A 12,632-nucleotide genomic window follows, 5' to 3' on the forward strand; every position below is an offset into this window, starting at 1 on the left:
TTGGATGTCTCTTTGCACAATCGCATTGAGAAGAGCATGAACAAAAGCTAGAAATACTGGATGTGTAGAGGAGAGAAGGCATTCACCAAGAGAGGCAGAAAGCAGGCTATGATATTAACAACAGTGAATTGTAAAGGCCTGGAATGACATCAGAGTCATCCAACAAATGTGGAATATTCAATTAAAGATAAGTTGATGTAGCTCTTGGTGTGGTTGATGACGGTTAGCCATGTCATGCCAGTTAGGAAATCCATCAGAACGACTAGCTTGGTTCAGAAGATGATGCTAATTTTTGTGGATTTCATATCCAGTGCATCTTTTGCTACTAAGTAGTGTTCCCATCTGTACTGTGAACCAATTAGTATGTTACCTTTTGAGGCTTTTTTCTATAAACTAAAAAATCAAAATACTTTTTGGCTTTCCTTGGGCTACTTTTAGAATAGGGTTGGTGGCAAGTCTTCCATCTATTAACTTACAATAGCAAGCGAAGGTGGATTTCAGTTTCTCCTCAATATTACTTGCTTTAAAAAAATCCCTGTAGCATTTTGACTAAAAATGTGCATTTAGAAGCTTGACCTTAATGCAAGCACATATAGTACCCCTCTTTTACCCTTTACATGCCTTGTCTATTTATATGCTGCTTGAAGATTGTGGGAAATCCATTTGCTGACGGCCAGTCTATTATTTTTTGTGTCTTTTATTTCATTTCTCGTTTGCCCTTTAAGCTTCCTATTTTCAGGCTGGTACTCTGGACCTTAGTCATGCTAAGAAATAATGCACTATGTAATACTGTTTGCTTCTCCAAATTTTGTGCACCCTGTTCTTTTTCATAATGTTAGATCCTATACCAAACCCCCTTTCCAAATGGCTTAAACCATAACCAACAGCACTAGCCAAGTGTTAATGCAGCTCTGCTAAACTAACATTATGGAGGATTTTGGCTGAAATCTTTATTCAGTCAGGGTCAGTCATCGTCTTTGACAGTCCCTCAGGGTTGAGGATGATTCACTTCCACTCCTTTGGTGGGTGGTATTTCTGTCGTGTCTGAAAATTCCAATGCTAGAGCTACAGACGCAACTGGGGAAGTGGTGTTTGATGAGGTGGATGGGTGGGACTCTCTGGATTCTGTGTATGATTTTTACATTACCTGCACTTTATTTACACATGTTCAGCTTGGTGACTCCTGAAATGATTGACACTTTTGCATCTGCTGCTTCAGTTTTGTGGGTTCGAGGGCGAGCAATGCAAAGTTGGTTGTGTGTGAGTAGTGCCTCAATACTGAGGTGTCATTGGCTTAAAAAGCACTAGTGTTAACTGTCCAGGGATTTGAAATGTTTGCAGTACATAGTCCATGTTTCTGATGCATATAGAGGATGGGGACCTTGGCTCGTCAATAGACGATTGAGCTTGGTGCTGTCTTTGAGGTCTAAGGCACCCAAAGGCTGCATGGCACATTGGAGTCAATGTTGGATTTCATCATTAATGTCTGCTCGCGCTGAGATGAAGCTTCCAAAGTACAGGAAATGATTCCCATTATCCAGGGGCTCACAGTGCATCTTATTGGTCAGGGATGGTAGGGGCAGGCTATTAGAGCATGTTTTGAATCGTGGATGTTTAGTCTGAAGCTTGTTTTTTCATACACCTCAGTGAATGTGTCATCACTAGTTTGTGGCTCAGCTTGTGAGTGTGCATGCACATATTGTGTACTACAGCTCAATGACAGAAGTTGAGGTTTTCTTGGTTCTGGTTGAAGATTGAACAGTTTCCCACTTATCCCCCAAGGTTAGCTGTACTCCAATTGGAAGCTTAATGGAGATGGGAAGGAACTTGCAGCAAGAATTCACAGATCAAGGATTAGTTAAGCATTGGCAAAAGTTCTTATGATCTTCAATAATATTGACTCAATCCAAGAGCACCTAGCTACCCCGATCCTGATAGCACAATAGAAACAGACTGCTGATGAATCCTAGACCTTAACATTTGCAAAGTCACAACAGTGTTAAGTGCATGTGCAAAAGTGCACATAATGTATATGAGTCTTTGACCTATTTTGGCTATTTGTGGCAAGAATTGTCCAACAGATATGAGAGAATTGCTTTTTGTGTGTGTGGGGTAGGGGGAAGGATTGTAGAGAAGATGGAGAAATGGAACGCTGCTCCATTGTATAGGAGACCATTTGTAGAGTCATAGAGACATGTAGCATGGAAACAGACCCTTCGGTCCAACTCATCCGTGACTGCCAGATATCCGAAATAAATCTAGTCCAATTTGACAGCATTTGGCCCATATTCCTCTAAGCCCTTCCTATTCATAGCCCCATCCAGATGCCTTTTAAATGTTGTAATTGTCCCAGCCTCCTCCACTACTTCTGTGTGAAAGAGTTGCCTCTTAAGATTTAAAAGGTATCTATCCCCTCACCTTAAACCTATGCCCTTGAGCTTTGGACACCCCATCCAGGGAAAAGACTTTGTACATTTACTCTATACATGCCCTCATGATTTTATAAACCTCTATAAGGTCACCCCTCGGCCTGTGATGCTCGAGGGGAAATTAGCCACAGATTATTCAGCCCCTCGTAATAATGGTTTTACAATTTTGTGTCCCCATTGTTAAAATTGGCACATTTGAAGTACACAAGTCCTACTGATGTGGCAGCAAAAGAGAGGTCCATATTTTCAGTTGACATTCTATACATCTTACACAATCCTGGAGAAGAAATGCAATAAACAAAAAAAAAACGCAGAGAGGAAAATACTGTATCCTGGTTTTGAAATTTATTTTAGTAGAGTAAAAACTTGTTTAGTGAAAATACTGTAGCTGTATTGCATTAATTACAGCAGAATATCTTTCCTTAAAAAACACTTCAAAATTGAATTCCTGAAAGTATAGTGTAGTACTAGATCTTGGCGATGGTGTAAAATTGTCAGAGTAATATAGATGTTCAGCACCGAAACACACCCTTTGGTCCAACTCATTCACACCAACCAGATATCCTAAATTGATCTAGTCCCATTGGCAGCACTTGGCCCATATCTCTCTCAACCCTTTCTATTCCTATACCTATCCAGATGCCTTTGAATGTTGTATTTTACCAGCCTGCACTACTTCCTCTGGCAGCTCATTCCATATACACACCACCACCTTCTCCTTGGGTCCCTTTCAAATTTTGTCCCCTCACCCTATAAACCTGTGTTCTCTAGTTCTGTCCAGTATGCATTTATACTGTGAAGGACAAAAATTGTCACTTGTCTCACAAGTTAAGATAAATACCAAGTAAAACTCATGGTCACATATGAGTGAATACTATTTAACTGGATTACATCGCAGGGCAAGCCTTTTTCGCATTCAATTCTCCTAGCATTTGTTACAAAAACAACTCTTTGAAAAAAAAATCAACATCCATGTACTATGCAGATATCTATGAACATCTAGTAAAGTGAATTCAAAACTCTGCAACTAAGAGTAGATGCTTATTACACATTCTGAATGGTTTGCTTCTGTTCCTGTATTCCTAACAAAATCCAGATATGTATGGAGCATACTATGTATATTAGCATATTGGGGTGTGTGTGGCATACATGCGCACACACACACAAATATAGATTATATATTGCTGAAGAAAAAGCACATTTAGTCAAATCTTATCACCTGTACCCATCAGGACAGTTCACTGGGTATAATGACCCCTCCATTCAGAGTTGACTTGCCAACCAATCCGCTATCTCTAATTTATGGATGTGTTTTCCTTAACTTTTCCCTTTGGTATTCTTGTGAAATGACCTGGTGCGTGAGACAAATATTTGACAAAGTTTGTTTTTATTTCGGCTACATTCAAATCTGTACACAATGCCCTGTTCAATGTCTGTCTTAGTGTTTTCTACTATATATATATATAATTTGTGTCTGAAAAACTGCAGAAGCTATCCAAAGGAAAATGATTGTATTTCTGCAGGAAAAGAGTTTCATCATGAACAACAGAAGTAATTTAACAGTAACTTATAGAAATCTGGTGATCCTTCAGTCTTCTGATCTACCCTCATCAGGTTATTAAGATGTTATTAGTTGCCACAGTAGAAGGCAGAATCCAAGTTTACCACCAAAGTAATGCGCGTGAGGGGGGAAATGAACTGCAATTTGCTCAGCTGGAGTTAACTGTATCGTTTAATTATGGGCCTTTCCTGTCTCAACTAGAATGAAAAGAATGTTAATGATATCTTTGTTTGTCTTGCAGCTTTCTAGACAGGATTGACATAGTCAAACAAAATGACTACATACCTCCGGATCAGGTAAGCAGATTTATTATTCTTTCCCTATTTTTTAAGTCCTCCTTCATAATATGCATCATTCTTTGGTTGAGGTAGAACTGTTGAAATTACTTTGTGCTCACAATCTGGTACTTGATATTTTATTATTTTTATTTTTCTTTCATGCTGTTCTTTTTCTATAAGTTACAGTAAAATTGATTTTGATCATGGTCAGCTCAAATTTTCCCTTTTTTGAAATGGATCAGTTGGAACAGTAAGTTTATTAGTTTTCCATGTTGAAAGGTCTGAAATGCAATAAGCAAAAAGCTTTTTGAACATGGGATTGTCATTTGCTTTCAACCATGACCGCGCACAAGCAGCTTTTATGCTAGTCTTCAGTTTGAATTCCGAGAGACCAACTCCATGATCCTGGAGCCAATCTTTTAGACCCACGAGTCTACAAGTCTGCCGTCTGAATAAATGGGCCAAGTTTAACAGCAGAAACGTTGGGAGCCAAATCTTTAGAAATCACGTTACTGGAATCTGAATTAAAACCATTTTTGTATACAAATTGCTATGGTGCTTTCTGTAGCCTTCCAGGCTTTCATTTGAGCTGAAAGAAAAAGCAAAACAACTATATAAGTGGATGCTGGGAATCTGAAATTGAAGCAGAAAATGCTGTCGATACTCAGCAGGTGTGGCAGGCAGATTTGATGTAAGAATAAGGTTTGTGTCCTTTGATCAAAACTGGGAAAGTTAGAAATGGTTATAAGTTTTTAGCAAGTGTAAGTCAGGAGAGTGGAAAAGGAGTAAATGTCTGAGAGTGGAGGACAGGTGAGATTAAGCAACTAAAGAGTTCAGTGTGTAAAGCCATAAATTTGTAACCTCCACCTTAAATTTTATTTCCTTTCTTGTTCCTGTTTTTCTTCCTCCTTGATTCTCTTTTTCTCCCCCTTTTGCTTTCATATGGCAACTGTTCATGATCCTTTCTTTCATACCTTTTGTAGCTATTCCTTTGTGTTTCTTTACTTTTTTCTTTACTAGATCTTTGGCTTTCTCTCTTTGTATTGCTGTGCAGCCCTCCTTTTTTTCACTGCTGAAATACTGTTACATTTCTGACTTTTTCCCAGTACTAATGAAAGTTCATCAACCTGAAGAGTTAGCTTTTTTGTTTTCTAGTTCCGCAGATTTGCCAGACTTGCTGAGTATTTCCAGCATATTCTTTATTTAAAACAAAGAAGTTCCAAACAAAACATCAAAATTCTCTGATATTGTCTATAATTCCATGGCTTTTATAATTGAACAAAGAAGCCACTGCTTCCCATTTTGACCTTTTTGTTTTGGTACTTTTGAGTTAACCCCAAAATTATCAAAGCTTGTGGGTAGAGATGTGTTACCAAGACTAGTTTGATGCAACAGTCTTGGAATCATTTTTCTTTCAGTCAGACAGTAACTTTTTAATGTTAACACATTGCACAGATAGATTTTCCATAGAGCTGTACATTTGCTCTGTTTTAAACATCCTAGTGCTCAATAAATTCAATCACATAACCCCATGCAACAGACAATTCAAACTGTTGTGTAGAATAGAGCTATGTAATAGAAACACAGTCATCCCCTTGCCCAGCACATTGTTCATGAGAATTGCATGATAATTGTTACTGGATCAAACATCAGACCAGCTAGAATCCTGCCACACGGCATGCTGGAGAGTTGTAATTCAGTTAGTGTAGCCAGTGGCTCCCTAGCTGCCATAATGGTCTCCAACTTACAACCTCTAAATTTCATCTATTTAGGAACCCTTACACTATTGATACACCAATAAAATTATAAAGGCAAGCATTCATTGTACAAGTTATGTGGTAGATTATGCTGTCTTTTCATCTCAATGGCCAGCATTCAAATCATAAGCCAATGGGAGTGAAGTATTTTCTGTCTTATGAGTGGAGTCTGTGTCCTTTGTGAAATATGTAATCAGTCTCATTTAAAATCCTATCAGCCACTTACAAACAGAATTCCACTACCAGTATTACTACTCAGCTTATGATTAATCTTTATGATCAAGTGGGTCTACTCTTCATCCTTCACAGTACCAATGAAATAAGCCCTAATGTTCCAAGTCCTCATCACTACGAATATCCCAGTGAACACGCAGTATACCTTTTTCAGTGTTTTATTCATTCAACCAATGTGGTCATCACTAGCAAAGCCAGTGTTGATTGTTCATTTCTAATTACCTTTGAGAATGTGGGGGTGAGCTGTTGCCTTGAATTACAGCATTACTGTATGTTGTTAAATAGGCAGTTCCAGAAATTTGACCCAGTAATGAAGAAAGATTGGTGGTATATTTCCTTGTCAGGATGTTTTGTGACTTTGAGATGGATCTGTCTGAATGTACTTGCTGTACTTCTCCTGGTTGGTAGAGGTTGCCTGTTTTGGAAATACTGAAAAAGAAACCCTGGCAAGTTGCCTACATACATGTACACTATAGTATGCTGTGCTGGATGAAATTGACATTTAAGCTGTTGGATGGCCAAGCAAGTTCACTACTTTTGAGCTTTCAGTGTTGAAATGGTACTTATTCAGGCAAATTAAGGCTATACCTGCCTAGTGTGACCTTGTGCCTTATATATGCTGAAAGGGCATTGAGCATTCAAAACGTGAGTCACTTGCCTCAGAATATCTATACAAATTATGAGAAGAAGAAAGCCAATTTTCCACTTTGATGTGTTTATATGTTTCAATCAAGTCATCTCTGGCTCTTCTAAACGCAAGTAAATACAGGTAGACAGTCCTTTATCCGAAATCCAAAAAGCTCCAAAGTCCGAAGGTTTTTTTTGTGAAGTGTTTTTCTCGTTAACAAGGTTGTTTGGTGTGCAAACAGTTAACACTAGCTAACAACCATTCAATGCATGTCACTCAGATGCAATATGTGGGGGCGTGGCCCAGCACTGGCAGGCCTCAATTCTCTCTCTCTCTCTCTCTCTCTCTCGAGGCCCATTTTACTGAGTGAGTCTGCTCCTTCGGTAAGACTTTGTTAAATTTCACCATCAAACTCACTTTTTCTGAAATTCGAAAACTTCTGAATTCCAAAAACCAGCTGGTCCTGAGCATTTTGGATAAAGGATTGTGCACCTGTACAAGCTTAGTCTGACCAATCATTCTTTGTGGGATAAACTGGCTATTCCAATTATTTATCTGACAAACCTCCTTTGACTACTTCCAATTGACTTACACCCTTCCTTAAATAAGGAATCCAATTAATATAAACAGGATTCTGGATGTTTCAGCAGTCCCCTGAATAATTAAAACATACTCTGCCAACATTTGTAATCAGTGTCCCATGCAATGAAAACATTCTAATAGCTTTTCTAATTACTTGCTGTACCTACAACCCAGTCTTGTGTGATTCATATATGCAGGCACCCTCAATTCTTCAATCTCTAACCATTTAGATAAACTGTTTCTTTTATATTTGATTTTGTGCTCGGAGGTGAAAGCAAATTTATAGTAAAGAAATAGTGCCTGAAAGGAAGGGACCATGCCAGTTAATATAGGGATTGAAGAATGGAAGGTAAGTGATCAAAAGTTCTGTGGAATAGGATCAAAGGAGCAGCAGGCATCTATCCTAGGAAAGAAGTGGGTGATACAATTTGTCGTTCTGTTTCTGAGAGATTGATAATTCGACCACATTTACCAACCTCTCAGAAACAGACCGGAAAATGATATCACCCACCACCACAAACCGAGACAGATAAATAGCAAGTGGGACAGAACACCAATGCTTTCTGATTATGTTACCTAGCATGGTGTCGAAACGTGGGAGAACAAATCTACCAGCTCAGCGAGCAAACTTACAACCTGAGCTACAAATCTTCTCCAAAATCTCAGATAAGATGATCTTGATCATTGTGATAGAATAAAATCATGAACTTCTCATGCTTATGGTGGAGTTGGAGATGGTTGGGAGACAGGTTTGTAAAGGATGACTTGCAGTTGTTATTCTGAATGATGCTGGAACAGTGAGCACTTTTAGCAAATAATAGCAGGGTGCAAAGATGCTTTATGTGCCAGTGAGAAGGAGAGATGAATTGCTTGAACAGTTCTCCAATCTATCCTTTCAAGTATGCATCAAAATAGAAATTCTTTTTAAAAATCCTTGTTTTATTTAGTTTTGCCTTAATATCAAACTTTATTATAGCTTGCTGTCTCACCACCAGTTCACTCTTAGTTTTTTGTTACTTATTCCTCTCTAATGTCTGAGCCATTAGATCAGATTAGATTACTTACAGTGTGGAAACAGGCCCTTTGGCCCAACAAGTCCACACGGCCCCGCCGAAGCGCAACCCACCCATACCCCTCCCCCTTACCTACACTACGGACAATTTAGGATGGCCAATTCACCTGACCTGCCACCGTGCCGCCCACAAATCTTTCAGTGAGATCTGTAATTATGTTTGACTAGGTGTCTCAGTGAGAAAGAGTGACCACTTAAGCACAATCATACCTGGATATTTTTAAAAAATTGTTACTAAGTTAGTTGACATGCTGATGGTGCATCAAGACTCCAAGCATTACTAATTGTCCTTTCCAAGGTTCTGTAATGTACAACCTGATAATGTGTTCTCTTTTTCCTTTCAAAGGATCTACTGCGTTGCAGAGTTTTGACATCGGGAATTTTTGAGACGAGGTTTCAAGTTGAAAAAGTAAACTTTCAGTGAGTATTCTTTACGTAGTAGTTTGTTTCTGTGCATTGTAATGATACGTACGAAAGTGACTTTTTGTTTTGATATGTGAATAGAGTTTAAAGGTACCACTGAAGAGCATTGTATTTTCACATCATGGGAGTTGACACAGGAAAGGAAACTTAGCAGGTCATCCTGAAGCTTTTTGTAGTCGCATTTTGCCCAAGAGTTGTTGGCATGTCTAGAAGCAGACTACTTGTTAGGAAGGGAACAGAAGTATGATACAAGTGTAGTAGTACAAGTCAAGTGAGAGTTCAGTGAGAATTAGTCGCAGTATAGCAATTGGTGAACTTTAGCTGATTATTAATCCCATTGTTCTCCCTTGTAAGCTCATATCATATAATTGAAACAATATCACCTGACACCCCCATCTAAAATTTGATGTGGTTGCTGCAAGAACTAATATTAAATGCTTTCCATACAACTTATAAGGAAGTCATAAATCCCTACCTTATATCAAAGTTTATCGGTTGCACCTATTTAAACAGCCCCTTATTCGTTCAACTAATGAAAGCTTCAGTTCCTCAACATTTTATTTTGAGGGTAGTCAATCTATTGAACCACAGAGGGCTGTCAAAGCTGGGTTGTTACGTATATTTAAGGCTGAGATGGAGATTTTATGATCAGGCTTTTGCCCGAAACGCGACTCTCCTGCTCCTCAGATGCTGCCTGACCTACTGTGTTTTCCCAACACCACACACTCGACTCTGCAGTCCTCACTTTCAATTAAGGAAATAAGGCAGGAAAATGGAGTTGAGGGTTAGAGTCAGAGAGATGTACAGCATGGAAACAGACCCTTCAGTCCAACTCATCCATGCCAACCAGATATCCTTGGCCCACATCCCTCTAAACACTTCAACTATTCATATACCCATCCAGATGACTTTTAAATATTGTTATTGTATCAACCTCCTCCACTTCCTCTGGCATCTCAGTTCATAGATGCACCATTTTCTGCATGAAAAGGTTGCCCCTGAGGTCTCTTTTTAAGTTTTTCCCACCTCACCCTAAACCTATACTAACTCGTTCTGGAGTCCCCCACCACAGGAAAAAGGTCTTTGTCTATTTATCCTATCCATGCCCCTCATGATTTTATAGACCTTTCTCCAGTCACCCATCAACCTCCGCTCCACGGAAAACAGCTCCAGCCCATTCAGCTTCTCCCCTTTTAGCTCAAACTTCCATCCCAGGCAACATTCTTAAATCTTTTCTGAACCCTTTCAAGTTTCACAACATTGTTTTGCTAGGAGGGAGACCAGAATTGCACACAATATTCCAAAAGTAGCCTAACTAATGTCCTGTACAGCTGCAACATGACCTTCCAACTCCTCTAATCGATGCTCTGACCAATAAAAGAAAGCATACCAAACGTCGTCTTCACTATCCTATCTACTTGCGACTCCACTTTCAAGGAACTCTGAACCTGCACTCCAAGGTCTGTTTTTGTTCAGCAACAAACCCCAGGACATTACCATTAAATGTTTCGGTCCTCCCCAATTTGACTTTCTAAAATGCAGCACTTCACATTTATCTGAAATGAACTCCATCTGCCATTTCTAAGCCCATTGGCCCATCTGATCGAGATCCCGTTGTACTCCGAGGTCACCCTCTTCGTTGTCCACTATGCCTCCAGTTTGCTGTCATCTGCAAACTTACTCACTATACCTCCTATGTTCACATCCAAATCATTTATATAAATGATGAAAAGCAGTGGGCGAAGCACTGGTCCCAGGCCACCAGTTTGAAAAGCAGCCCTCCACCACCACACTCTGTCTTTTACCTTTGAGCCAGTTCTGTTTCCAAATGGCCAGTTCTCCCTGTATTCCATGCAGTCTAACCTTGCTAACCAGCCTACCTTGAGGAACCTTGTCGAAAACATTACTGAAGTCCATATAGATTATCTGAATAGCTCTAATCTTATTGAATAGCAAAGCCAATTCAATGGGTAGAATGGCCTACTTCTGCTCCTAAAACATCTTATCTTATGGACCACTTTCCGAATTGGTTCGCCAACTAGGCGAAAGTGAGGACTGCAGATGCTGGAGAGTCAGAATTAACAAGTGTTGTGCTGGAGAAGCATAGTAAATTGGGCAACATCCGAGGAGCAAGAGATGCGACATTTTGGGCATACACTACAGGGATGAGGGAAATTTTCAACATTGATCCAGCACCTTTCCTCTTCACTAATTGGCAATCTAGTTTATTGCTTTCCCCTGTAAATTAAATGGTGCTGAGGAAATACGCAATCTCTTGACCGATCACTGCCAACACTGAAATCAAGCCTGTTTACAACCTTGCTGTGACATTTGATCCTGAGATGAGCTTCCAATCTCCATTATTAAATGCACATATTTCCACTTTAGGCAATATTGCCTAATGTTTCTGCATTTCATCTTAAATTCTGACATACTTGTGCATGCCTTTGTTAGCTTTAGATTCAGCTATTCCAGCCATCTCTGGGAAGTCATTTTACAGGGCACTGGCATCAGTTTTGGAACAGGTGGGATCTGTACCGATGGGACAGTCTCCATCGGAACTGACCTGAAACCAGCGTTTCCGTGAAAAGGAAAAATAAAAATAAGGTCACTAGAACTTTAATGAGTCGGTGGGAAGGGAAAGTGAAAATGACAGAAGATATGATGGTAAATGAAAAGGTAAGCAGCAGGTTAGCATGTCTGCCGGAGATGTAAGTGTAATGCAGACTAAGAAAGAAGTAAAAAGGAAGGATAACTCAGGAGATGTTGGAATTCACAAGGGTGTGAAAACTAGCATAAGGACACTTTACCTGAATGCTCATAGCATTCATAACAAAGTTAATGTCCTCATTCATTGCAAATGAATATGATTCAGTAGCCATTATGGAGACGTAGTTACAGGATCATCACAACTGGGGTATCAGACTATTCGGAAGTACAGACAGGAAGGTAAGGGAGGTGATGTAGCTCTGATATTCAAGGGCATCAGGGCGGTGCTGAGAGATGATATAGGTTCTATGGAGAATAAGATAGAATTTCTAATTGCTAAATGCATTCTAAGAAGAAAAAGTCACTGATAGGCATTGTCTATAGGCCACCAATAATAACATCACATTGGAGCAAGCAGTAAACAAGTACGTAACTGCCATACCATTGTTACAGGTATTAGTTATCATGGGGGATTTTAATCTCCACGTCGGTTGGTCGAACCTACTCAGTCGAGGTAGCCTTGAGGAGGTCATTGATTATATCCACAATAGTTTTCTTGAATAATATTTAATGGAACTGACGAGGGAGCAAGCTATCCTCGATCTGGTCCTGTGTAATTGATTAGGTTAGATTACCCACAGTGTGGAAATAGGCCATTTGGCGCAACAAATCCACACTGACTCTCCAAAGAGTAACCCACCCAGAACCATTTTCCTTTGACTAATGCACCTAATACTATGGGAAATTTAGCATGGCCAATGTACCTGACCTGCACATCTTTGGACTGTGGGAGGAAACCCACGCAGACACGGACAGAATGTGCAAACTCCACACAGACAGGTGCCTGAGGTTAGAAGCGAACCCGGGTACCTGGTGCAGTGAGGCAGCAGTGCTGATCGCTGAGCCACTGTGCTGCCCCAAGAGCATAATGAGACAGGAATAATTGATGACCTCATTGT

General features: G+C 39.7%; 1 protein-coding gene across 4 annotated transcripts in view; it reads left to right on the forward strand.

Moving 5' to 3' along the window:
- gnas (GNAS complex locus) overlaps window positions 1-12,632 on the forward strand; it is a 317,108-nt gene that overhangs the window by 283,812 nt on the left and 20,664 nt on the right. For all 4 annotated transcript variants that reach the window (XM_072556893.1, XM_072556897.1, XM_072556894.1 and 1 more), the window contains exons 6-7: window positions 4,232-4,286; window positions 8,888-8,961. In XM_072556893.1, the coding sequence (XP_072412994.1) occupies window positions 4,232-4,286; window positions 8,888-8,961 (129 nt within the window). The remainder of the gene's footprint in view (window positions 1-4,231; window positions 4,287-8,887; window positions 8,962-12,632) is intronic.

The sequence above is a fragment of the Chiloscyllium punctatum genome, chromosome 37 (genome assembly GCF_047496795.1).
Source record: "Chiloscyllium punctatum isolate Juve2018m chromosome 37, sChiPun1.3, whole genome shotgun sequence".
Classification (NCBI taxonomy): Eukaryota; Metazoa; Chordata; class Chondrichthyes; order Orectolobiformes; family Hemiscylliidae; genus Chiloscyllium; species Chiloscyllium punctatum.